The sequence below is a fragment of the Diadema setosum genome, chromosome 17 (assembly GCF_964275005.1).
Source record: "Diadema setosum chromosome 17, eeDiaSeto1, whole genome shotgun sequence".
NCBI classification, from domain to species: Eukaryota; Metazoa; Echinodermata; class Echinoidea; order Diadematoida; family Diadematidae; genus Diadema; species Diadema setosum.
In genome coordinates, this window is record NC_092701.1 from 9,351,595 (window position 1) to 9,378,430 (window position 26,836).

Genomic DNA, 26,836 nt, shown 5'->3' on the forward strand with positions numbered 1-26,836 from the left:
AAAATTTGATAAGGTTTGTTATTCCAAAGGTTCATTTATCCGAAAATGAAATAAGGTTCGTTATTCCGAAGGTTCGTGACGGGCCCTATTTCATTATCGGATCAAGGAACCTTCAGAATAACGAACCCTATTTCATTTTCGGATTAACGAAATCTTTGGAATAACGAACCTTCGGAATAACGCCACTAGAATGTTCGGATTAACGAACCCTTTTTCATTTTCGGATAAACGAACCTCTAGGTATAGATAATTTGTGTGTTTCGGATTAACGAACCTTCGGAATAACGAACCTTCGGAATAACGAACCCTCGGAATAACGAACAGCACCCGAATGAAGGTATCCCATAGCTGGACGAGATGATACAATCAGGTAGGTGGGATCAAGGAGGCACCACTAGTTATACCTTCTTGGAGGGATAGAATCAGTCATTCCTTCCTCTCAGATACAACTAAACTTCAGCATTTTCATTTTTTTTCACTACCTGAAAATCTACCGCTAGAATACTTACGACTTACCTTATCCTATAAGCAATTTTGCGTACAGGGACATCAGTTAACGTGAACACAAGGAGAGTGTCTTGATGAAAAGAGCTGTAAGCTTTAGTAATGTTAACGTTGGCGTTTGATAAATGTCAACTATTGAATGATCATAACCAAATTGCACTAATGTTCAGCGTAGCCATAGTCCTTGTGGATTGTTTGGTTTTCTTTTTGCTCACATCCTTGTCATATTCAGACATATTTGATCAGTAAACTCATATCAGAACCTTGTTTGCATGATCTACGATACACAGAAACTGACTCCATGTCAACTATTGAATGATCATAACCAAATTGCACTAATGTTCAGCGTAGCCATAGTCCTTGTGGATTGTTTGTTTTCTTTTTGCTCACATCCTTGTCATATTCAGACATATTTGATCAGTAAATTCATGTCAGAGCCTTGTTTGCATGATCTACGATACACAGAAACTGGCTCGCATCACGCATTCTAAACAAAGTGTAGCCGCAGTTTCTCGAACCATGGAGCTATTGGTAGCTCCATGCTCGAACCAAGCTATCTGTGTCCTTCGCTGAAATTGTAATGGGGCTCTTAGGAGAGATCAAGCATTGAAATGTGTGCGCGTGGGGGGGGGGGGGGGCTTGTCTCATGAAGTAGATATCCCATGTGATTGAAGTACATGTACAGTTGTCTATACATCCTCAATGAATCCTCACATGTGCTTGTCTTTTCCTCTCCGTACTTCCCTTCTCCCAAGGATCCGTGCTCATTGAATTCTTACACTCTGTATCATTCACGTCCAATTTGCCACAAGAATTGGAGGCGCAGACACTGCAGCTTCACTGGAAATAGACCAGGTCTTCATAATCATTGTCTTGGTTTAATCAAATACATTCATACATACACACACAGATACATATACACCAATATTACATACATTTTGTTGCTATTTTTAGCTCATCTGAGCCAAAGGCTCAAGTGAGCTATTGCGATCGCCCTTCGTCCGGCGTCCGTCGTGCGTCGTGCGTCGTGCGTCGTGCGTCGTCCGTCGTCCGTCGTCCGTCGTCCGTCGTCCGTCGTGCGTAAACTTTTTACATTTTCATCTTCTTCTTGAAAACCCCAAGACCGATTTTCATCAAACTTGGCAGGTAGCATCCCTAGGGGGTTAGGAACTCAATTTGTTAAAATGGGCAACATGCCCCACCCAGGGGGCCCCCAGGGGGCCCCAAACCCCCCAAAATTAAGGAATCTGTAAAAATCTTCTTCTCTAGAACCAGAAGTGATAGAGCTAAGTTAATACTATGAGTTAGTACATTGATGACTGTAGTTTCAAGTTTGTTCATGGCAAAATCAGGGGTGCCCCCCTTGGGACCCAGGGGAGGGGGGTGGGGAGGGATCCTAATGGGGCCTAAATTGTACATTTTCATCTTCTTCTTGAGAACCCCACGACCCATTTTCACCAAACTTGGCAGGTAGCATCCCTAGGGGGTTAGGATCTCATTTTGTTAAAATGGGCACCATGCCCCACCCAGGGGGCCCCCAGGGGGCCCAAACCCCCCCCCCCAAAAAAAAAAAAAGAAATGAGGGAATCTTTAAAAATCTTCTCTAAGATAAGCTAAGATAATACTATGAGTGAGTACACTAATGACTGTAGTTTCAAGTTTGTTCATGGCAGATCCAGGGGTGCCCCTCTTGGGGGCAGGGGGGGGGGGTTGGGAAGGTCCAAATGGGGGCCTGAATTGTACATTTTCATCTTCTTCCTGAAAACCTCATGATGGATTTTCGTCAAACTTGGCAGGTAGCATCCCTAAGGGGTCAGGATCTCAATTTATCAAAGTGTGCACCATGCCCCACCCAGTGGGCCCCAGGGGGTCCCAATCCCCCCAAATTAAGGAATCTTTAAGAATTTTGGCCCTTATTGTACATTTTCATGTTCTACTTGAGAATGCCTGGTCAAATTTTAGTAAAGCTGTGAATAATTTAGATTAGTGACTGCGTGAAAGGTGAACTTGCGATACTCAGGTGAGCGCTGGACCCGCGGGTCTCTTGTTTAACATATTATGGAGACAAAAGGTAAAGAAGGAAGAACATTTTTCACCGAGGTTGTTACTTTATACATAACACGGTTAAAGCCAACATAGTTTTCAGAAGGACTCAAAATCCATCTTCCACCATTTGGAATTTGTGTGCAATGCATAGAAAAGATGAAAACTGAAATCATATATATCACAGCTGTATTTCACACTTAAAAGTTTGTACATATAAAATCTCTATTTTAGAGGAAATTCCAGCACAGGCTTGTGAAGTACGGTGTTTTGCCTTTAATGTGTTTTCTTAGTATGACAGCAGCTGGGAAGGATCATTTCTGTATGAGACAACATTGTACTTTGTAGACATGTGTCTGTTTTTGTCATCCCAAATGGTTTGCACCCAGCCTACGAGAAAAGACCTTTTCACATACATGGGTTGTAGCTCGCCCACGTGTGTGGAATCTCCGCCTCTCGTCTTTCCTGTAAAAGAAGACCACGGAATATTATAGGCCCCTGGACCTCGCAAACATGACTGCAGTAGAGTATATCAATCACTCATTTCGTCTGGTTCAGCTCCATGGCATATAGGTCTCTCAAGGAATCGAATCCCAAACATTCAGAAATGAATGAATAAATGGATGAATGAATGAATGGATGGATGAATGAATGAATGAATGAATGAATGAATGAATGAATGAATGAATGAATGAATGAACAAAAAGGTCTTGAAAGTCATGACTGATTCTCTCTTGAAGATAACGTCTGCTGAAGTGACTTGTTGGACAGGGAGTGACGAAGGGATATTATCAATTTCGGAAGGGCGAATTTCCTGTTATCATTAGAGGGAAATTGGTCCCCAGCGCCAGCCCAAGTCTATATGTATCTCATTCTCGTCAATGTCAAACGAAGACATCAAGGTGATGTTAAATCCCCCTAAGTTTTTACATGTGTAAACACATGCATTTTAAAGCTGTACCCCATTTTTTTCTTTATTTAGTTGACTTATCTTAGTGGACTGCAATGCAACGAAACAAACACAATTTTAGAAAATATCACGCAAAAAAATTTATTATATTGCACTAACACTGTTTATTGGCCACACAATTTTTTTTTTCTTGGGGGGGGGGGGGAATCATTCAAAAATATGATTATTTCTAGTGTTTATGTCATGTCATACATCAATTTGAAGTAGAAACATTTAAAATTTTCACTAGCAAAATTGATACAGATCATACTCAATGTAATGTTTTATGCCAAACGTACATTTTCATATTGAAAAATACCATAATTTTGGTTAAAAAGTGGGGATGATATTTTCAAATTTTCCTCGATGGTTTCCCATATTTTTGTACCTAATTTTGTAGATTAGTATCTAAGAAAACCAGTACAGAAATTGCGGGTATTTATCTCTTTTCACTGCTGAGATATTTGCATAATTGTGAATCATGTTTGGAATGTCCGTGTAGTCCCATATAATGTAATATAAATACAGAGTCGGTCAATTGTTTTCTTGAAAAGAAAAGCAAGAAGAATGAAATTAATGTCAAGGTCACGTGACTAACATGTGGTTGAAGGCGAGGTCCTCGCGGGGCGTCATGGTATACAGACGACCTGCTGAGTACATAACTGGACGTTGATCAAGTTGACGTGAATTTCCTCACACTCATCGACTTTCTGTAACTATTTGTATCTGCTACTTTACTCTTGTTGCTCAACTCACCTTTTCCCTTCGCAATCATATAATTTTACCCTTAGGCTGTTAATTCTACCAACATGCCATAAAGTTTTATCAAATTGCATACTTTTGTCCTTTTCTGTTATTGTTTACAGTTCGTAGCTCATGCTTTGCCCAAACGTTCGTAGAGTGGAGAGAGTACAGCGTGGGAGATTGAAAGAGAGCGCGGATTTTGCTGTCGTCTGCAATGCACTTCACCTTTCACCTACGCCCCTTGGGATCGATCGATCGCAGGGGATATATCGCGCCTATCAATCATTGGTTGAGTCCGTTTCGCCTGTAGGAATGTCCTTCGCCAAAAATCTCTACTTCCCTTGCATGTATTCCTCATTTTGGCAGACTAATGTTTCGGTTTATTTAATCGGATTTAATCCGTCAACGGACTGTCGGGTGAATAAAAATAGGAACTGGTGATACATGGCTGAGTGTAGCTGAGCCTGATCTCAGCGTGTATCGAGGGAAGATCTTGTTTTTGAATTGAATATAGAGATATTTAAGATGATAAACGCCAGTAGAATCTGCTTGCATGAAGGTCATCAAGGAGAAACAGATGATCCCAGAAAAAAAAAGAACAAGTAAAAAGTAAAATTTAAATGGAGAAATCTATTACAGTATCTATTCATCTTTTATATTCATAAATAATGACGCTGTATAATAATCAGGTGTTCAAATATAACAATAATTACGTAACAGCCTCTCGAAGTAATGGATGCTTAGGTATTAGAAATTCAAATTCATGTGAGAATGTTCCACTTGAAGTAATCTCTTTGAGTTATCTTCATGCTCTATAGTCCCGTTACTGGAATGTGCTGAGACTAATTTCTCCATACCTTTTGAAGGAGCTAAAGGCAGATATTCTTATATGATATGTCTCAGAAAACGAAATTAGTGAAATATCATTTTTTGTGCATTAATTGTTCTACATGTGTAAAGTGAACTTATAAATCGCCGTAGAGTTCCCCAATATAGAGGGCAATTAGACTTGAAAATTTATAGTATACTGTTGTGAACAGATTTTTTTTCTTAACCTTTAGGAAATGTTTGACATATTTGTCTGCATTCGCTGAATCCACCTGTTTCAGTTTGTTTTGGGAAACATCCCCTTTAAGGTAGCTGTTTAGACGCGCAACAAGAGGTCTTTAGAGGAGCGGCTATAGAGTAGCTTGACCTTTGCAACATTTGACTTTTCCGGTCGCAGTGTTACAGCTGCCTGACACATGTGAGATTCGCATGTTTATTTGTAACAGCTTGCAAGCCGAATAGGATTCCTTTGAAATCAGGCCTTTCCTCTAGTTTGGTTTAATTTACAATTATATGAAACCCGGATCATACCTGGCCAGCTGAAAGCTATTTTTCAGTTTTCTGCAGGGCAGTGTAGGTTTACATGATGGGTGCAACGAAAACAACGGATTTACAGTAATAAGTGAATAGTATAATATCGTCACAAACCGCAAATTACAAAATTACATCAACGAAAACAAACAGAGAACAGAAGTATAGAATCACAATGATAGAGATCCCGAATTTCAATACCAATGCTGCTCTTTTCTTTTGATTGTTGGATGGTTTTTACTAAATAATATTCCAGTGCATTGAGGGCGAATCACAGCTCAGAGAAGGCTAGACTCAGTGCATTCAACAACGGAAAATTCACCTGCTACACTCTCCTGTGTTTGATCAAAACTGAATGAATACAAAGATGGAACGAATAGCTGGATGGTTAGAGCATAGATCGGGATACAGTCTGGAGGAATGAATAGGCAAGTCAGGCGTTACATGAATGAATAAAAAATGAATAATTAACCACCCAAAGTGGTATAACAGTAGACATCAGTTGGATTGACCCACTTCTCCTCATTTAGATAAGATATCTAAAACCCGTATTTCAGATTAAAAACTTGTTTATCCCAACTTAGATTAGGGTGAAACAAAGATAATCCAAAGAGGAGATCAAGAATGTAGTACAAATCTCCAAGTATACAAATGACACACAGTCTATAATAGGTATTGAAGACCTCGAAGAGCACTTGAATACACCCCTGTCAATCAAAAGTGCGTTGGCGATATTTTGTGGAATCTACTATATCTGTATTTCAAATTTTAAGGTCATCGTTTTGTGTACAATGTCGAGACATAGTCCAAACGGTCCATTTGACAGATTGTTTGAGGAGGATGAAGACATGTGGGGTGTGATGAAACAAGAACCACACCCCTGTATCTGTGTAACCATGGTGATAGTCCACGCTACCGCCTCGCAGTCCTGCAGTCCACCTATCATTCTACTGGAGTAGTAACTCTTTACGGCACTTGGTACCGTAGACTAGTCAGTTAAAGGGAGAGTATTGACTGCGTATAGATTTAACACGTGTTCAGTGCTGAAGATGCGTTCTGTTCAGGCTGCAGAGATCGTTATAAAGTTGCTTTCTTTGGGCTTAATGATTATAAATTAAATTCTGGGTGATCTGGACGACAAAGTGTGTATTGTTTCTTTTTTATGACTTCATTCGTGCATATACTTTATATTGTATTCGAAAAAAAAAATGACTTTACCAGATGAATGAAAGACGAATCGACAACTTGTACCGTTTTGAATCACGTTTTCTTTTTCTTTTTTAAGGATGGAAATAAACAAACTATTGAACTATAGAACTATTATTGTCAAGTAAATAGAAATTTCCAAAGCAACCACAAGAACAAAGATCCAGAACTCCATCATATGCGGGCATGAAACCACATATCTAGTGGATCAATTATTGTTTGTTTGTTGCTGTTTTTTTTTTTTTTTTTTGAGGGGGGGGGGGGGTATGGAGTAGTTTCCAAAGCTTACCATCGCGTATGTCTTCGATGGTATATTCTTCCACCCTGCAGCATCTGATCTAGAAAAGGAGATTATCGCGGCGTTACGGACTACAGCTAGTTCAAGATCTTTGCCTTCGATAAAGGCCGGTTGTATTCTGGAGTGATATATGAACAGGTTAAAAAGGTCATGACAGCAAAGATGATAAGTTTTACAATTCGTAGGCGTCTGAATGTCGGTTCGAATCCATTCCGTGAAATCACGGAGGCACCAAGCTATTCGGAGTTTCAATCGAGTAGAAATGGAAATGAGAGTATAGTAGACAGATTACTGCATCGTATTTAATCATGCTGTTATCAATACTTGTTGGCCGCACGTGACCTTATCTCCATAAGTCATCATAACGGTGTCAACACAGGTACCTATATTGTTTGAAATGTAGTAACTGGAAAATGCTGAAGATTTATTGATTCTACGTGACTACGCGAGCTTGACTCTTGGATTAATCGGCCACTGGGGAAGTAATTAATTCTATGATAGCCCCCACGAAGCTCCACACAGAAGATGGTAAGGAGAATAGAGCCTCGCATAAGGGCATTACGCTATTTCGTAGGGCCTCGAACAGGGAACCTCAAGATATAGGACCTCGTGGTCTAATCCACTGCACCGCAGCAGGTCATCCTTTTTCAAGTGTCCATAATCTACTCATCGGCATGTCGTACGTTTGTTTGGTTGAGGCATCCTTGACCGATCTCTCGTCTCTTCATACACTCGACATCTCCCCTCCACCTCGGCCAGGTATAAAGCTCCTTGCCTCGGTCGAGCCGTGCGGGAAGGTTTTGAATGCTTCCACTGCTGGACACCCGCCGTGTGCTTTGACCTCTTCTTCCACCTGTCAACCACCATTGACGTCCCTCTGAAGTCAGAATATTTCGGAAATAAAGGAAAAGGCAGCATCAAAATGAGAGGATCGTTCAATTATAGACACATCACGGGGTGATTTAACCTTTGTCTCCACTTTGGCATAGCCATTGCGCTTCTTCGTTGACCTTGTGGTCATTATTGGTAGGATGTAACTTCCAGATGTTAGAGAAATTCAATGGCAGGCTCCTTCTGCTCATGGCGAAGGTTGTCTTCGTCTTTTTTAACTCGTGTGTTCGGATGGGGTGGAGTGCGGAAGGGAAGAGGTCACCACAAACAAGGAAATATTTAATTAAATTTCTTTAGACGTCCGTTGGTTAAAATGAAAAAAAAGTTTCATTTGTATGTAGCTAATCATGGAATACCACACACAACGTTAGAATGTGTTTTGCTTTTTGATATATTATTGTGATTAATGCACTGCAAGCAGATAATTATGATATCATATAATACATGTATATAAGTTATAAAGTGTTAGGACCTGACAGGCAGTCCCTGTATGAGCTCTGTTAATGAACCTGTTTTTCGCGGTTCTTCCTGCGTTCCCACTTCATGAGTATACATTTGTCGCATCGCTGTGGCTCTGCAGCATCCCATAGAGTCTTTTAAAATGAATTTCGTTTCGTCATAGATACTACTCTACATAAGCTCCATAGATACCATCAAGAAACAACAATGGCTGGTGAGCGTATTTCTTATTTCGGAGAATAACAGTGTGAAATACATGTCAAAATGAACTCCGCTGTCACTCTCAATTTTCAAAAAGAATCAAAAGTTATTATGTTCGCCTTCAGCTTTTTTTTCTTCTTCCTATTATCATTATTATTATTAAAATTATTATTATTATTATTATTATTATTACTACTACTACAACTACTACTGTTATTAAAGTAGTAGCAGTAGTAATGTTATTATTATGAAGCACCAAAAGCATTACATGTTCATGGTACTTGATTAAAGTTTGCCATGTATCAAGTAAACTGGCTTTGGTGAAGAGCAACTTGAAGTCGTGAGGTGGGGCACGCAGTGACCTCCCTACTTCTTTCTTCGTTAGCGAAATCATAATTTTTTCTCAACCGTTAAAAGTCGTTAAAAAATGCTTTAAAGACAGGGGTAGGGAGAGTGCATTGATCTTCGTTACCCACTCACTGCAAACTGACCTAGCGAGTAAGGTCAGTTGTGTGTTAATGCTGGAATGGATCATGACTGACGCTTGTTTAGCCTGACGCTTTGTGGAGACGCAAGATGTGTCTTAAAGGTAGGGAATCCCACTTGCATGCCTTAAATGAAGAGTTGTATAAACACAGTGATATGTTGAAGAGAGTATCATTTTAGAAACTCCCATAAAGTATTGAAAGTGGAAGGTAACATTTAGTACATTTTTATTGACCGTTAGATTTTGAATTGAATTTTTTCGGGGCTCACCGTAAATTCCAGTACATTACTAGGCTACCTTTGCAGACCCATGCACTGCATGTGTGTCCATCATGTATATTTTGTGAATAAAGTTCATCAAAACTTACAAACATTTTTATATACATTCTTGCCACACACTCTATGTGTTATTACATCAGCTCTTATACTTTTAGATTTGTGTTTATAGATAAAAAAATACAGAAGACTGCAACAAAAAGGCTTAAGTGTGGCTGACACACAGAACTACTGAGTAGTTGAGTTTTGTGCATTATTCAAATTGTAGATAACTGTTGACTTCCAAATTTCTAAGCAGTGGCTTAAAGAAGTCCCCTGAGGTTCAGATTTAATGTTTTGCTGCATTTTGGGAGTTCTGTAAAAGGTATCCCCTACCTTTAAAGACATCGTTCTTGCAATTAGTGTCCGATTTCAGTTTCACATGATATTGTAATGCGTATATGATGAATGACATACAAACTATAGGCCTATATTATAAACATCTATCACCTGAGTAGAGCGGTCATTGGAGGGAAACAGATAAAAAATTAATGATCTTCATAGACAGGTGACCGCACTGCAGTCAGGTTGGCGGCCAATTTATGGCAGTTACGTGATAGCTGACACGTGACTCTATTTGACCAAGGAGGTATGTACCTCCTTGATTTGACACACATTACTGCAGAAGCTAAAAGTGGGTAAGACGTTGCATTGCAAATCGTTAACTCTCCTCCCCTCCCCCCAAAAAAGAAATGAATACTGGTAATCGACTTAAGCTGTCCTTTAAAAAGACGTTATGTGAGATGTAGGAACCTAGGCAAACAGGTAACTGCGTCGACAGTGAAACTTTACAGGTACTTTTTACCATTGGGAGCAGTGATTCTAAAAATATTCAAGATATCACATTTGATGCATATGTGTAGATTAGTTGTATCACAAAACATCCTATACAATGTAAAAAAATGGCAATAAAGCCTAAAATATATGGAGATATCAATATTTTTCTCAATAAACCATAATTGTTGACGGTTTAGTCTAGGACCATTTTTATTATAACTATTGTTCACATTTTGTATATGTAACAATACTCAACATTAGTTATTCAAATTTCCACATTGGTTGTTTCTATCCCTAACTCACTTTTTACATTATGTCTTTAAGCTGGAGTCCATGACCGCTATACACAGTGCATGTTGCCCACGAAGGGCTGGACTATATGTCGATTTATGATGTATGTAAGTATGTATGTATGGTATCTGCCTGTCACGGAATGTTTTGACCTCTCTCTCCACTTTCACCTGATCAGTGTCCATCGGAAACGACCCTATATATAGAGAGAAAGGTTGGTTGATCAGTGGTCATTTTATGTCGCCATCGGTCTAGCTGGCATGATTATCTATCAGTATCTCAGCATATTTTGATATTTTATAATCTTATCAACACGCCTGCCGCATTGTGATGTTCAGTTACATCAATGGAGTAGTGGTGGCAACGTGAAGTTAACTTTCTACATTATACAGTATAATTACATATAAAGCTTTATGCTCACTGTTGCTTTTGAAAGATAAAAAGAGACAATGAATGGAAGCAAAGAATGAGAAAAAAAAGGGAATGTGAAAAGAAAACAAAATAGTAAAGGAAAGTTAATTTGTCTTCCCTGGGTGTTTTTTTCCTTCTAAATGACTGAGGAATATAGAGTTTAACCTTTAATTCACTTTAGTCATTTTGTTCGTCGACCCTGCCTAAGTCGACATCGCGTTCAGTTCAGTTCAGGTTTCAGTTTTAATTTATTTCTGCATTTTCCATGAAAATTGTCCATGAATTAAGTACATGTTTGCGTATGCTGTCTTATATGATTGTAACAACAAATCTTTCTTACATAGGCCTAGCTTACATCTCAAATTCGTCTCAACATTCCCACCTAAGAATCATAGCAGGTATATTCAACATCTCAAACGAATCGGAGGAATGATAATAATTCGGTATCACCATGACCACGGTTGAATTGTTCCAATCCGTAGTAGAGGCCTTTGTCCAAGTCAAGCAATTTACTTTTTGACAACGGTCTCCTCCACCTGTATATATCTTGTAAGATTTGTCATGATATAAATTTGTATTAGTCACAAGATTACATTTGTAATGAGAAAACTCCTGTTTATATTTTCATGACTTGTGAATATGTTTGATATTGTCACACTTATTTTAGTTTAATACAAATTGGAGAAATAAAACTTAGTGAAACTGAAACTACTGAAATGTTACAGCAGCTGCTATTCTCGATACTTTTGCTATTGTTATTGTTCGTCTGGCTCAGTGTATGACTAGTAATATTACAAGTCTTACGGACGTTAAATTCAAGTTCATAAAACATTTGCATCTTTCACTTACAAGCTTAGCCGAATAGAAACTCGTTCGGAATTTGTTATTCTAATCACCCCCCAAAAAACAAAACAAAACAAAACAAAACAAAACAAAACAAAACAAGCAAACAACAACGACAACAAAAAACAACAACAACAACAACAAAAACCAACGCAAAAAAAAAGAATAAATGACGAAGAATAAAAAGAGGATATGTTTCTTCGCGTGAGCATCTGGATCATTTCATGACTTTCAGATGAAGGTTGTACCTCTACAAGCTCAGATATAAATGTCGTTTAGGAAGCCCATGTCTGTTTGAAATGAAGTGAAAGTAATAACATAAAAACAAGCATATAAACGTCACAGCGAGTTAGATTAAAGAAAACGCGATAGACATCAAACCCCATGGTGTAAACATAATAGACGATAGATAAAACGAAGTGGTGATTACCCGGGAAGGCCGCATTTGATTATACAGACCAACTTTCAAACAATCATAAATCTTTTGTTATTGACAATGATGTTCGCTCACACCCTCAGTGATTTGTCGAGCAGTTTCACTCTGTTTATTCAATATAACATTCTCATGCGAGGTTAACGAAGTCCTTTAAAAACTCGAGCGAGAGAAACGGTGGCTACCGGGAAGGTATGAGGGGAAAGTGCCGGGTCGCCCGGGGAGGGTCGCGACATCACTCTTGGGGGCTCTCTAGAGTGCTGGGAATCCAACGGTGACGGGAAATACACCTGCACACACGTGAGCAGTGTTCAATTTCAGTCAGCGACGAACTCGGAAGTTATCTGAAAAAGGTACAATGTATCACGTCTGCAATTCACACGGGAGCTCCAACATCCCATTGACATAACACAGGTGAAGTCAGATAATCTGGAAATGATGGTTAAAAACCAGTTTGACGGATCGGAGATGATGAATAGAGAATCTTGTAGAAGGGGGTCGTCAGCTAGCAAACTGACACTACCTAAATTTTCTGGAGCATAATTACTGAACTTTAGCTTATATGATCATGATGAGAAAAAAAAAAGAGGAATATTCTCTTTTCAAGGCACTTCTTCGAGCTTTAGTAGGGGAACACACGTATTCTTTCAACTTGATAACGTGGTAGCTAGATTTCAGACAAGGACCACGTGAATTTTCATTATCAAAGTTTCAGTTTGACTAGTATTACTTATGTCAACAGTCTATGGGGTTTAATTTAGGGAAGTAATCCCTTCGGTGATGTGGTCATCAACATAGAAAGCCATACCCCTCCCCAATCTCTACCTCTATCTTTTTATCCATCCATCTATCTATCTATCTATCTATCTATCTATCTTTCTATCTATCTACCTATTTATCTATCTAATCTATATGCCTGTCTATCTGCCTGCCGTTTTGTCCGTCTTTTTGTCTTTCAAATCTGTCCATTTCTTTCTCCTATCCATCCATCCATCCATCCATCTATCCATCCATCTATCCGTTCATTTATGTTTCTCCAATTTTTCTCTTATCTATCGATCTGTCGATCAACATTTCGTTTTCCTCTCCTCTGTCTGCTGTCTCTCTATCTGTCTGTCTGTCTGTCTGTCTCTTTATATATATATCTCTCTCTCTTCACATTTCCTTCTTTCCTTCCCATGATACGGGGAGCGCGGAGGTAGCATGGTACATACTTACCGTCTCGACGTGTATTCCCAGGGTTGAGAAAGATTGGCGGAATGTGACGAAGATGTAGCAGTTAAACTCCCTGGTCATTGCACTTCCCATGCAAGGCGTCATCCCCCGTCTTTGCAGGGTGATGCGCAGCGCCACACACGGGCATAATTATGGTGGGAATACACTGAAGGTGCTAGGTTTCCCCGCTCCTTCCCCACCTTCAATGAAATCTCAACTGAATACTGCATACGTATCAGTGGTGGATCGCGGAGGGACGCTCCAGACGCGAGCCCCCTATATCATTTTTTTTGAAACTAAAGAAACAAAAAAAAAAATATGGAGGGGGGGGGGCCTTTGATTTTGTAAAGGTGCCCCCTCCCTCCTTTGCGGAATTCCTGGATCCGCCCTGCGTATAAATGACAACTGACCTACGATTGACCTAGATCAAATTTTAACTCACTTTGTCCAATTGTGTATAGTACTTGAATTCCTGGAGTTGTGAGCTTTTTTTGCTTATTTCCTTTGGTGGAAGCTAATTGTTGAATCAAAGGCTTTGATTGGTGAGCCAGTTAATTTAATAATTACTTACTTGATTAAATAATTGCAGTAAGGCCATCTGCAGAAGACTGGGTTGATTTGCAATGCCTTGCAAATTAGGACTACGTCCTGCGGATGAAGGTTTAAATGATACTTGGGCTAAACTATAGGCCTACAGTGTTTGTATGTGCAAGGTGCCTTCTATCATTTTTCTATAAAATGTAGGTCCTATACAATTCTTTCTAACTCTTTCTATCCTCTCAGGTTTGCTAGTTTGAGATAATACCTGTCTCGTATGTAAGTGCGTCTCATCTTGCAACAGTGTTTCATTTTCAACAATTGACAAGAGAATTCAGAATTCGTCCTGTGAAAATCGGGAGGAAAAAAGTATGAAAGAACATTGTGACTTTCTGATTGTCAGTCAGTAAATTAACGAGACGAAGTATGAAAGAACATTGTGACTTGTATGATTGTCAGTCAGTAAATTAACGAGACGGACGAAACATTTCATTTTCATTTCATTTCATTTATTTCATTTCCAACATTTTCATACACAAAATAACACAGCATCAATACAATGTAGTAACAAAGAAAAATACGTGAAGTTAACAATACTACGCATCACAAAAGCAAAAGAAAATTGAATTAAAACTAAAGTTGCAGGAAATGGAGGAGACATGCTAAAAAGCTAAGCTTGTATTTTGCAGTCTCCTCGTGGACAAAAAGACTAAATAACATCAAAAAGCAATTAGCTAGACATAATATAAAAGGTGCACAACACATACAGACCTATACAAACAAACAAACAAACAGACGGACAAACACAAGCAACCTCTCTTGTAAAGAGAAAGAGAGAGAGAGAGAGAGAGAGAGAAACAAAACACAGTGAAGGAAAAAGAGGAAAAGAGGAAATTATTTTGAAAGAAGAAACAGAAAGAGACAAGAGGACAGGAAAAAGGCGAGAAAGGAGAAGAGATGAAGGGTCCATATACCAGCACACGCGAGGCACATAGTGCGGTGGATCACCGAGGTATATGTACATAATGTAGGAAAGGAATAAATAATAGAAAAGAATGAGTATAACGAATAAAAAAGAAAGCTCAAAATTAAGGCTAACTAAAATATAACTCATTCAACTATATAGGAATTTATGAACAATTTCTTCAGTTTGAATGTGAATGTTTCATACTATTATCGAGAGAGTTCCAAAATTTGGGGCCAGTAAAAGAAAATATAGATTTAGCAAACATAGTCCTAGTTAATGGCAAATGAAATGAGTTAGATTGCCGGGTAGGATAAAGATGAACAGATCTATTTTTAGTGAACATGGACTCAAACACAAATGGGAGAGAATTATTGGTAAGTTTGTACATGAATTGTCCTAGGTGTAGAAAATACAAATCCTTTACACGTAAGATTTTGTTTTCATGAAATAAGACATCAGTGTGACTTCTCCACGATTCATTGCAAATAATACGAAGAGCTTTTTTCTGTAACAAAAGTAGTCTTTCCAAATGAGAAGAATGTGTGTTTCCCCAGGGGAGTATACCATAATTCAAATAAGGTAAAATCAGAGATGAATATAACATTAAAAGAACGTTTTTGGGTAACAAAATTAACTTTATTTATTACACCTATATTTCTTGAAATAATACGGCTTATGGAATCAATATGTAAATTCTAAGTGAGTTTACGGTCAATAATCAAACCTAAAAATTTGATTGAAGAGACTTCTTCAATAACTGTGTCATTCAGATAGACATTCCTTGATACATTTTCCAAAGAGTTACTAAAAATCATACATTTAGTTGTTGTTTTTTTATAATATTTACTGAAAATTTATTTGCTCTTATCCATTGACGTAATTTATCCAATTCAACATTAAAACATCAATTAATAAATTAGGATCAGAATGTGACAAAAAACATTAGAATCATCAGCAAATGATAGAAAAGAAAGAATATTTGATGAATTCGGCATGTCGTTAATGTAAAGGATAAATAAAAGAGGTCCAAGCAAACTTCCTTGAGGCACTCCACAATTGACATTTTGCATAACTGATGTATGTCCATTAACATAAACAAATTGCTTACGGTTAGAAAGGTAACTCCTGAACCACTCCAAGGCCTTTCCTCGGATACCATAATGTGATAATTCATAAAGAAGTATATTGTGGTCAATGGTATCAAAGGCCTTGGAGTAGTCCAGGAAAACGCCGACTGTATGATGAAATTGATCAATAGCTTTTGAAACTTTATCTAGAAAGGTAAGTATTGCATGGGATGTGTTGTGGTTTTGCCGGAAACCAAACTGATAATCAGAAATTATTTTATGAATATCCAAAAACTTTAATAATCTAGAATGAACCATTTTTCAAATAATTTCGAAACAAAGACCGAAGCATACAGTATATGAAATATACATATATTTGTGTGTGTGCGTGCATGCGTGTATATAGGTGCAATGCCAGTAGATATTTTCGTCAACTCTTGTTAACAGTTGAATTATGATTTGATATCCAGCCACACTAACTTATCAGAAATCGATTGATCTCGGGGCAACAGTTCGAATTTAGTCTTTTAAAGACAACTCTTGCACGAAATTTTTCCTCGCTCAACCTAGATGCCTGATCATCTCGACTCGTTCGTAACATTACGACCGTGTTCTTGCCCTGACCTTTCAACCCGAATTCCTCGCTGTCTCGTAAAATTCCCAAAGTTTTGTTAACCCAGGTCAAAGAGATTTTGTATATTTACCTTTTGATCCTACTTCACCTGGATTTTTGTTTTCGTGTCAAGACTGGTCGAGTAGATCTAGTAAGAAACAACGGAATAATGACGATGAATCATTGATGATGACAATGATGATGATGACGACAATGAAATCGATGATCGTGGCGGTGATTGCGATTCAAAACACTCACCTTAGACATGTTTTTGCTCTGTTTGTCTTTTCAGAGGCTGCGAATATCATCTACGAAATCAAGCAGAAAAAGAAGGCCCAGGCGCAGGCACTGCTGCCTTTCACCGTGAACAAGCGCACCGGCGAACTTCGGACGTCGAGGGCGCTTATTGGCGGAAGTTACGTCATCACGTTTCTCGCGTACGCGCGGGACAAGAGGCAACCAAAGAACAAAGCCGTTGCCAAGGTGAAGATTAAGGTCATGGAGCTGGGACAGTTCCAGTTCATCTCGGAAACTTTCGAGACCTACATTGAGGAGAACAAGGTTGGGAGGACGAACTCGTCGGTGAGAGTGAAAAATGCGAAGGTTGATCAACCAGTCGTGTTCTCGATGGTAAACGTCACGCCCCACGAAGGTAGTGACTATTTCGGCATCAACGCCACAACGGGACAGGTATGGGCACTGAGGAGTCTAGACAGGGAATGGAGGAGTAGCTACAACATCACGATTCTTGGGAGGTGTGGCGAAGAGCGGGATGAGACTGTCTTAGTGGTGCACGTGTTGGATGTCAATGACAACCCGCCGAGATTTCCCTATGACATTTTACGGATGTACGTCTACGAGAACGTCAATGTGTCGCTATCGGGTGAGACGGTGGTCAATGCAACTGACATCGATGAGGGTGAGAACGCCTTAGTCTTGTACAGGATCCTCCACGGGTCTCGAGGAATCATTAGAGTTCAGCCTCGAAGTGGACAATTGTACAACAGCTACCGCATTGACTACGAACGCATCAAGAAATTTCGTCTCGTCCTCGCCGCCTACTCCGGCAAACTCTTCACGACGGTGCGCGTGTTCATTCACGTCATCGACCGCAATGACAACCCGCCTGAAGTGCCCAATTTCGAAGTTTTCTACAATGGCCTCCCCGACGCGATTCTGTCCGGTACCGAAGTCGGCAAAATACCAGCTCGGGACATCGACAGGGAGGGCAACCTCCGCTTCGTGATAATCGGTGATCAGGGAGCGGATGGCAACCAGAACGGGGATCAGGAAATTTTGCAAGTAGACAGTATTACAGGAGCGCTACGGTTTAACCCAAATAATGCTCACCATCTGGAAGTCACGGAAGAAAACCAAGTTGACACAGAGGTGACGGTATATGTCAGTGGTATGTCGCTGGCTGAACGCTGGTAATTTCATGACTGGTTTCTCACGGGAAAGGGAGGGCGGAGCGATATTTGAGGACGGGGGATCAGAGGAAAAGTAGGAAAATAGTGATTGAAAAATGATTGTGGCGTAAAAAGGTTAAATCAGGCTTGACGTCTGCTCGGAAATGTGAGACATAACTAGGATTCAGGATTTAAAGTGCAATTCCATCCCATTTTGATGTATTTTTTAAAAGATATAAATAGAGTATTATCTTAAATAGAGTATTATCTTACGAAAGGGATAGATACATTTGTAGTAGTGTTCTTAAAAGCAGATATAAAGTAACAAAGAAAAAAAGAATAAGGCCTTAAACTGTTTAAGTTTTACCGAATAATGATAATGGCCGCAAACACATTAAGAAAGTAAGCAAAGGTGATGATCTTATCAAGGTCTAACTCTCCCATACGTTTCATTCACTGACATTCAAAAACATGTTTTTCACCAAAAATCTCGTGACAACTACAACCCCTTTCTCCCTACAAGTTGTAATAGCTATAAGTTGTCACAACATAACAACAACAACAACAGCAACAATAAATATTGATATGAAAGTTACAAAGTTTGCTACACTTTCACGTGCGAAAGTAAATCTAGTAACGACCCGGCCAATAGGAGACTTGTGAGCCCATGACGTCATCACCTCGTAGAACTTTCCTATGTCGTTGTTCCTGATGTGACTTATCTAAGAAAAGATGTGAAACTTTGAGACTCTCTGACTTTTGAAAACACTACTGTTTTCAAAAACTGATTTTTACTCTACTCATTTCAGTCAACTTGAGCATGGTGGAAGCACCGTTTTATTGAGCAGCACGTTATAAGAATTCTAAACCGACAGGTAAACATAATCATGAAGCACAGGAAAACGAATTCATATTGTCCTGAAGCCCTAATTTTCCCCTCCACATTTCCGCAGTCTAATATGAAATGAAACTCCATCAGAGAAAAGTCGTTCACTCATCTCAAATAGAGTGAGGTAGTGGAATCATTATAGTTTCACAGTGGAACAGCTGCTGTTTACAAGGATTTGTCCCTCCCAGATGGTAGGATCACTCCATTTGTCCACCCCCATGCAATGATGTCCACCCCGATGCAACTTCTTAAAGATTTTGTGAGAATTTTCTTTATGAACCCTCAATCTAAGAGACGTGTGAAAAAAGGAAGCACCTAACAGTTATTTTAACTAGTAGTTCTTCTTCCCAATAGATGGCGTCCATGGAAGACGGGCTCGATGTCGGTTAGAGCTCACCAGCGTGTCAGAAGCCATGCTCCACAACAGCGTCAACGTCCGCATCCCCGAGGTCTCCCAAGACGAGTTCCTGCAGTCCGGAGGGATCGGTAAGCTCCGGGTCGCTCTCAGCGAGCTCCTCGACGCGCACAAACTCAACATCTTCAACATCCGGGAGATGACGGATAACGGACGCCCCATCGTCAACATCTCCTTCGCCGCGCGCAACAGCGAAAACCGCTTCCTCTCGCCTGAGCAGATCGTCAACACCATCTACTTCAAGCGCGACCAGCTGCAGCGTCTCTGCGGCCTGCTCGTCATCCCTGCCGAAGACGACAGCTGCCTCACCGAGTCCTGCGGAGGCTTCCAACGGTGCATGAGCCGAAAGACGCACACGGGCGGGAACTCGGTGTCGTCGCGCACCAGCAAAAACTCGGTGACCTTCCACGGTATCAACCCGTCCGTGGTGCAATGGTGCGAGTGTCCCGACCCGCACACCAGCAACAACTGCTCGGAGCCTACCGACTTTTGCCACTCGAAACCCTGCAGCAACGGAGCAACGTGCGAGAAAACAGACGATGGCTATGTATGCATCTGTCGTGAAGGATTCGCAGGTCAGTGTCCTCGTCCTCGTAGTCATGGCAACGGAGAAGAAATTGTTAAATTGTGTATAATTTTACCTGCTTAGTGGAAAACAAAGTGCCATACAGATTATGTTTTACAGTTCGTGTAATGATTCCTGTCTTTATCCTATATGCACTACCAGTAATGTAATTTTCTATAGAGTTCAGCCTCCTGCACATAGATTACAAAATTCAAAAGAAGGAGCATTATTTGAAAGTGAAATAATAATGAGGGGCACCTAGATATGAGCATTTCTATTGATGAGATACAGTGAAGTAAGAAACAAGATACTGAGTATGCCAGAGACAAGGATGAAATGGAGGTGCCAAATCGTGTGCATACTGACCCGTCATCAAAGTTCCTGTGTACGAATCAATAGGGAGCTTTGGATTTACGACGCGGACGTTTGAGGCGACGATTGCGTTGGCCGTTCTCCTCTCTCCCTACGTCGTGTTGAAAAGTAGCTTTAAACTACTACGCTAGAACGCAACCTGTAAAAAATAAAATGGCGCCCCCATATGATCAGTGCATCAAGCACCTCCGTGAATTGAGCGGACGTAAAAATAATCCTGAAATCGTAGTGAAAACTCAGACGACGTGAGCTGTAAATGGATCGCTTTTGATAAGCGATTTTGCGCATGCTCCGAACGTGTTTTTTTTTTTTCTCTGAAAGTCCCCATCGCGAAAATTTAAAGCTCCCTATTGCCATTTTTACGGTGTAAAGTATTTGTGCAGTAATTGACTAATCAGGGGCCTGCAGTCACCGATGTAGCGCTTGGGCAGGATTTGATCCAAGAATCCCTTGTTTAATAAGTTAGGAGTCTAATTATTCACAGTAGGATAGTGCTTCCACCGTTAATCTAGTCGTTTGATGCTGAGTAAGGCGTTCTCGTTGATTAGAATAACCAAAGTGTAACATATCTGACAGTGTTTGATTGTAGTATCGTATAATATGATACAATTATAAAAGCAATTGATTTAATTCATTACGATATTATGTTGAATTTGAAATTGTTTGCGGTGAATGTATAAACAGATGATTTTTTTTTTCTTTATCACGATTTTCTTAATGTTGACAGAAATGTACATTATTTCAATGGGCAATGATTGCTAGTGCGCCTACTCTAAACAAAACAGACAATTTCATTTACCATTTAGCAGAGTGAGTTCTAACGATAAAAAGTATTTCAGAATGTCATCATAAGTGTGTTTTCTGTTAGATCTATTAAATATATATGATCGGTATATAGTATAAGTATTATTTACATTTGCACGGACCCAGATGCTGCTACTGCAAGTCATGATTCAATAAAAAGGTCCATAAATGTATATGCATAATATTTCCATTACTATTTATAATTTCCGATCCATTCAGATATCGAGAATTATGCATCCACTTTTAAGGCCGTAATATGTGACTTGCATTAAACATTCTTTTATGAGAGAGTTGAACAATTTCAAATGTGGGGCATCTGAGAAAGTAACTGTCGCGTGAAAGTGGGGCATATTATTCTGCAAACCATTCGCGTAACATGTTAGTGTCGAAACAGGTAAATGTATGAAACAAACATAAGTGCCGTAAGGCTGTCAGAACACCTCACAGTCGTCGATATATAATCAAAGAGATACCACATTTATCAGAAGAGATAACCCCAAGGACAGAAAGTACGCTTCCTGCGAGAGTCAACAAACATCGAATGTGTCAGAGCGGGTTAACGAACTTTTTATACACAGTTCATCGATAGACACTATCGCTTCCGATCCGAATCACTTTGTATCGCTAGCTGATGGTTTGTATCAGTGTCGTCTGCTGCGGTGCAGTCACGTAATGTTGCACAGACTGTCATGGGGTTACAGTGCGATAATATGATATTACATTTGACGGTTCCATTTACGGACTCACAGCCACTGTCTTGAAATGTCACTTTTTATGTTGAATACAAAGAAGTTGCCGAGGATTCTGACAGCGTAAAGCCCTCAAGCGTTTTCTGCAGAGTGATTTTGCAAATTTTCTTGGCTTCTGATATAGTTCAAGGGTAGTTTTGAACGATGAGCGGCGGAATATTTTCAAAATCACTTGTTGCTGTGGCTTGTCGCCAGGCGTTGTAGATACTGGCAGTCCGGCAAATATAATTGTTATTCTCCGATTGAAAGTACGTCGACATGAAAAAGGTTATATTTGCGTGATTAGAGATCAAGAAGTTAAACAAAGACAAGTATGCATTCTGACAAAACATTTCTTGTCAATGACTAGCAATACCGATTCTGCTACCTCTATATAAACCCACGTAATAAGAATGAAATATTTTAGTGCGTGTGTGTGTTTTGTAGTTCACTTTTAAATAGATGGTTAACACCAAAAGTATGGAAAGTAGGTCTACATTATTCTTGACGTGAACACTTGCTATCTTGTTCATTAAGGTTATTGCTTATTTTTATTTATTTATTTGTTCATGTATTTATTTATTTATTTATTTATTTATTTATTTTTATCTATCTATCTATCTATCTATCTATCTATCTATCTATCTATCTATCTATCTATCTATTCATTTATTTATTCATCAATTTTGTAAGCAGGAGTGAATTGCGAGGTGGATTTTCGCAGGGGCCAGTGCTTCGAGGGCGCCTGCAAGCACCACGGGATTTGTGAGAACCAGCGAAATGGGGGTTTCCGCTGCTACTGTCGCGTGGGTTTTGACGGCGAACGCTGCGAGATGACAGCCCGGTACTTCCCTGCTGGTGCCTACATGGCTTTCCCAACAATCACACACCGTTCTTCTATGATCCTCTCGCTCAAGTAAGCATGTATTTGTTTTTTAACATCCTGACTTTTGTGTGGAAATTTATCTCTCAAAAGATGGCATTTCTAGTAAGGGCAATATGATAAAGGCGAAAGACGAGTGTAATTTTGAAGTGCAGTTTATCATTCTTTTAACGTTACAACCAAATGGTTGCGCTGATTAGTAACTTATACTTTAGCCATACACAATTACCATTGGATAAACATTCTACTTACATTGGACAGTACCATAAAGCTATGCAAAACAGAGACCAAATGCGTCGTACAGAATGTTAAAGAGCCCTATGTCGGTAAAGAATGTTCATTTAATGGTCATAACAATCTAATTCTCTCGAAATAGAATAAAAGCCATATGTAGTTACCACCACTTTAGTTGGCCATTTCAGACGTCCATAACTTTCTTCACTTTGAGTCAAATTTCCAGTGATACATCGTTCTGTGTCACTGCGTTCAATACAAACCTTGGGAACATTTCGAGACATTCGACTGATAACAGGAAAGGCAGGTGGAATGATACAGCACGAATTGTGTGATCAACATTCCTACCACCTGTTCGCATCACCTTCATACCGTTCACTTCTGCTGTGTCACTGGTCCTTCTCTCCCACGCGCACCGCGCGTCCGCGCGCATTGTCACAGCTTCTCCACGCTACAGACAGACGGCATGATTATGTACATCGGCCGCTACTCCCAGCAACACGACTTCTTGGCTCTAGAGATCATCGGCTCCCAGGTCGCCTTCTCGTTCGCCGTGGGCCGACTCATCATGAGGGTCATGGTCGGGACACCCGGAGGCGTCAGCGACGGCAACTGGCACCTTATTAAGCTCGCCTACCGGGACAAAGTGAGTCTCGTCCTGTGCGGTCTCGCCCTCTCTGTTTAAAGACATGTCGGACCAGGCAGACGATGCGTCTCCCCCTTTTATATTCTCGTTTACAAATTTAAAATCTGTCAGAAACAACTGACATACACGCTTTCAGCTCTTGTCGGTTAATAGTGTTTGATTCTACAAACATAAACTGTTAAGGTCTTTTTTAAAGGTACACTGAAAAGACCTGAAAATTCTTGAGGACATAGTATTTAAGGAAAATAGAGGAGTTGGAGCAGATGCCGTTGAAATGATGCTGCTTCTACTATTGCATTATTATCTGAAGAAAGAAAGAGTTTTGAAATAGTATGGGAAAGTACAGAATTTTGTATCTCTGCGTCTTGCGCGTCATAGTCTCTTCTCGTACGATTCTTTCGCGTCTGCCACACATATTCTGCACAATGATAGGTTACTTTGCAAAACTGCGTCATTAAAGCGTCTCAAGAATTATGAGACGGGGGTGGGGGGGGGGGGGAAATGAAATAAAATCAAGTGAAATTGTTTGAGGTATGGATTGTGTGGTATGTATGGATCACAGTAATTATGACACTCACACCATTTATGCGCAATGAAACACATCGCAACTTTCAACCAATCAGAACAGTCTTTAATCTGATTTCCGATTCAGAGTTGGACCGCTGTATTTTCATGCATGTTTGCCCCGATTGTCAAAGCTGTAATTCCTCTATGAGAGTAGAATACTCGGACAGGAGATGTCCAACTTGCATAATATGACTGAACCAATAAACTATACAGCATGACGTACATTTCTGTGGAGGGCGTCTTCACCAGTGGAGTTATCATCAAATGCGTTTTTTTTTTCTGTTCTTACTTCAGATTGTCGAAGTTCTGCTGGATAGCTGTGCTGAAGAAGGAGATAATCCACCCAATGAGGAAGAAGAACTCAGCAATTACCCATGTATAGCCTTTGCCACACAAGCTGTGGATGTTAACACGTGGTAAGGATTCTGATGCACTGGTCTCGTTGCTATTGGTAACGGTGATCGCATCGTTGCGAGGCGAGATAAAAATCCACCAAGAAATTGATTTCACTGTTCTTTTGCTAACATGATCCTTGTTTGTCCTTTCAGATTATGATAACGTCAATAGATATGTGTTTCAGAATTTCGTTTTGAACTGGTTAAGTCTTCTTGGATGTGCTTCATAGAAATCTTGTTGTTGTTGTTGCTGTTGTTTGTTTCTTTGTTGTTGGTTTTTCTTCAACTTCAAACCCTACGAATATGTAAACATCAAGCAAAAAGACGGAATATATTTTCACCAGTGAGTAAGGGAAGGACTCCTGGACAGTCCTTTGTTAATATCACTATTGAATGACAACCAAACTGTATAAACGAAGAACTAGAGTCACTATTACTTATTACCGAAATTTCCGATTTTCAACTGAAGTAGTAGGGCAGCACCAATTATTTGAGCTTGTTGTTCAGTCATAGAGCATATATTTGTTTTGGAAGCAGTTACTAATGGGAGTAGTTTTTTTTTTTTTTCTTCTTATCATGAGTTTAGTCACGTGTTTTTGGCGGGGGAGGGGGACTCTGAGGGCAAACGAGGGATAAGATTAATTGGAGAGGAGACGAAGAGGCAAATTTCGACATTGATAATCTTCCACGGTGCTCACGCTTTCCAAGACGATATCAAGGACAAATGGAAGGAAAGATTGGCGATAATTGTAGAACTTCCAAACAACTAAAAAGCTGCCAATCCATAGGTAGACTGATAATTATTTCAAATCCTCAAATACTGCATTAAAATGATCATATGTTCGCTGATAGGCTACCACTTTAAATTCCGTGACGCTTGTCATCTTACGTACACTTCGAATTTCAACTGCCGCTATTCTTTACACCACTGGGACGCGTTCATGCTTTTCGTCTACCATGTTTAAAACAAAAAGAAACGCACGACTTTACTGTGGTTTTCTTCTTGCCAACGTCACCAACTGCGCCATTTGTCCTATTCTTGTTTCCGATAGGTTCCTTGATGTGAACACGCCTTTACTGGTTGGAAGTCTTCCCGCCACGCAACAAGAGACGCGAATTCTCCACGAGGACTTCATCGGCTGTATAAAGGACGTCAGAATCAACAACCGTCTGCTGGATTTTGCCGAGAGTCTTCTCGATTACAGAACGGCCCCCGGCTGCCCGATCACCCGATACAGATGAAGAGATTGCACGATCGCCCCATATAGATGTGAACCCGACAGTAATGCCACGTTGTACGATATTATCGCGAATGCTTTCAAACTGCTCGATCACAGCGGAACGATATTTTTACCACCAACCGGTGCAGCGTAATCATGGATGCAGGATTGATCGATAGCAGACATCAATCGGAAAGTGATATATTTTGACTGACATGTATATAGAGTTAAATGTGGAGACGCATTCGAAGGAGTCGTCTTGAAAGCGAGGAATATTGATTAAGATATAGAAGTCTAAAACCACTCCATATTAAGTTGATTTTTATATAAAGACTAAAATCAAACAACTAGAATTGTAGACATTTCTTCAATGTCAGATAATGGTGATAAAAACGTGGAACTGTCCTCTCTCACATGCTTTAATAACGAAGTGACATTAGTCTTAAGTCCCCGACGCAAAGAAATGGAAGTAATTATTCCCTTAACTCACAAGTCTCTTCTATTCGTGACCTGCACACATATCTTTACTAAACTTTCTCATTTCTGAGGTCAATTGGCTAAACTCTTCATTCGCATTTAACTCATTGTAAGAGCAAAGGGGCTGTATAGTTGCTAGATTATCAACGCGAAAATTGGTGCCTGTCTGCGGTCTGCCTGTTATGATATAAACTAATACGAGAATCGAGGTGCGATGACTTTAACGTTCCATCTGAATTGCGTACGCAGGATTATACTGCTTCAAGAAAACATTTGAAACTTTGAATGATTAGGACATAGTTCTTTTGAATTTGATTTTATTGCAACGGAGACTATGATTCTAATTTGTTTAGTTTTGCTCTTTCTATTAAAGTCAACTCTTTACATGGGGTGGCTTTTCACTTTTGATAAAAAATCAACTCTAACATGGGGTAGCTTTTCACTTTTAATGAAATGTCATTGACGTTTCTTATGTGCCTTGTGTTTTATTATTTATAAAGTAGCATGTGGAGATTTTGCGGAAAATTTTTGACAAGTGCCTTTGGTGTTGGCAGCATGTAGTATATGGACTTGAAAAGGTACGATGATAATTATGAATTGGAAAAGAATATTTTCATCGTTCT

General features: G+C 39.7%; 1 protein-coding gene across 1 annotated transcript in view; it reads left to right on the forward strand.

Annotated features, from left to right (window-relative positions):
• LOC140241043 (cadherin EGF LAG seven-pass G-type receptor 2-like) overlaps positions 1-26,059 on the forward strand; it is a 71,335-nt gene extending 45,276 nt beyond the window's left edge. Inside the window, exons 2-7 of the mRNA XM_072320812.1 lie at positions 16,902-18,017; positions 19,262-19,897; positions 22,488-22,707; positions 23,350-23,554; positions 24,416-24,537; positions 25,569-26,059. Coding sequence (XP_072176913.1) covers positions 16,902-18,017; positions 19,262-19,897; positions 22,488-22,707; positions 23,350-23,554; positions 24,416-24,537; positions 25,569-25,758 — 2,489 coding nt within the window. The 3' untranslated portion in view covers positions 25,759-26,059. The remainder of the gene's footprint in view (positions 1-16,901; positions 18,018-19,261; positions 19,898-22,487; positions 22,708-23,349; positions 23,555-24,415; positions 24,538-25,568) is intronic.
• The last annotated feature ends 777 nt before the right edge of the window (positions 26,060-26,836 follow it).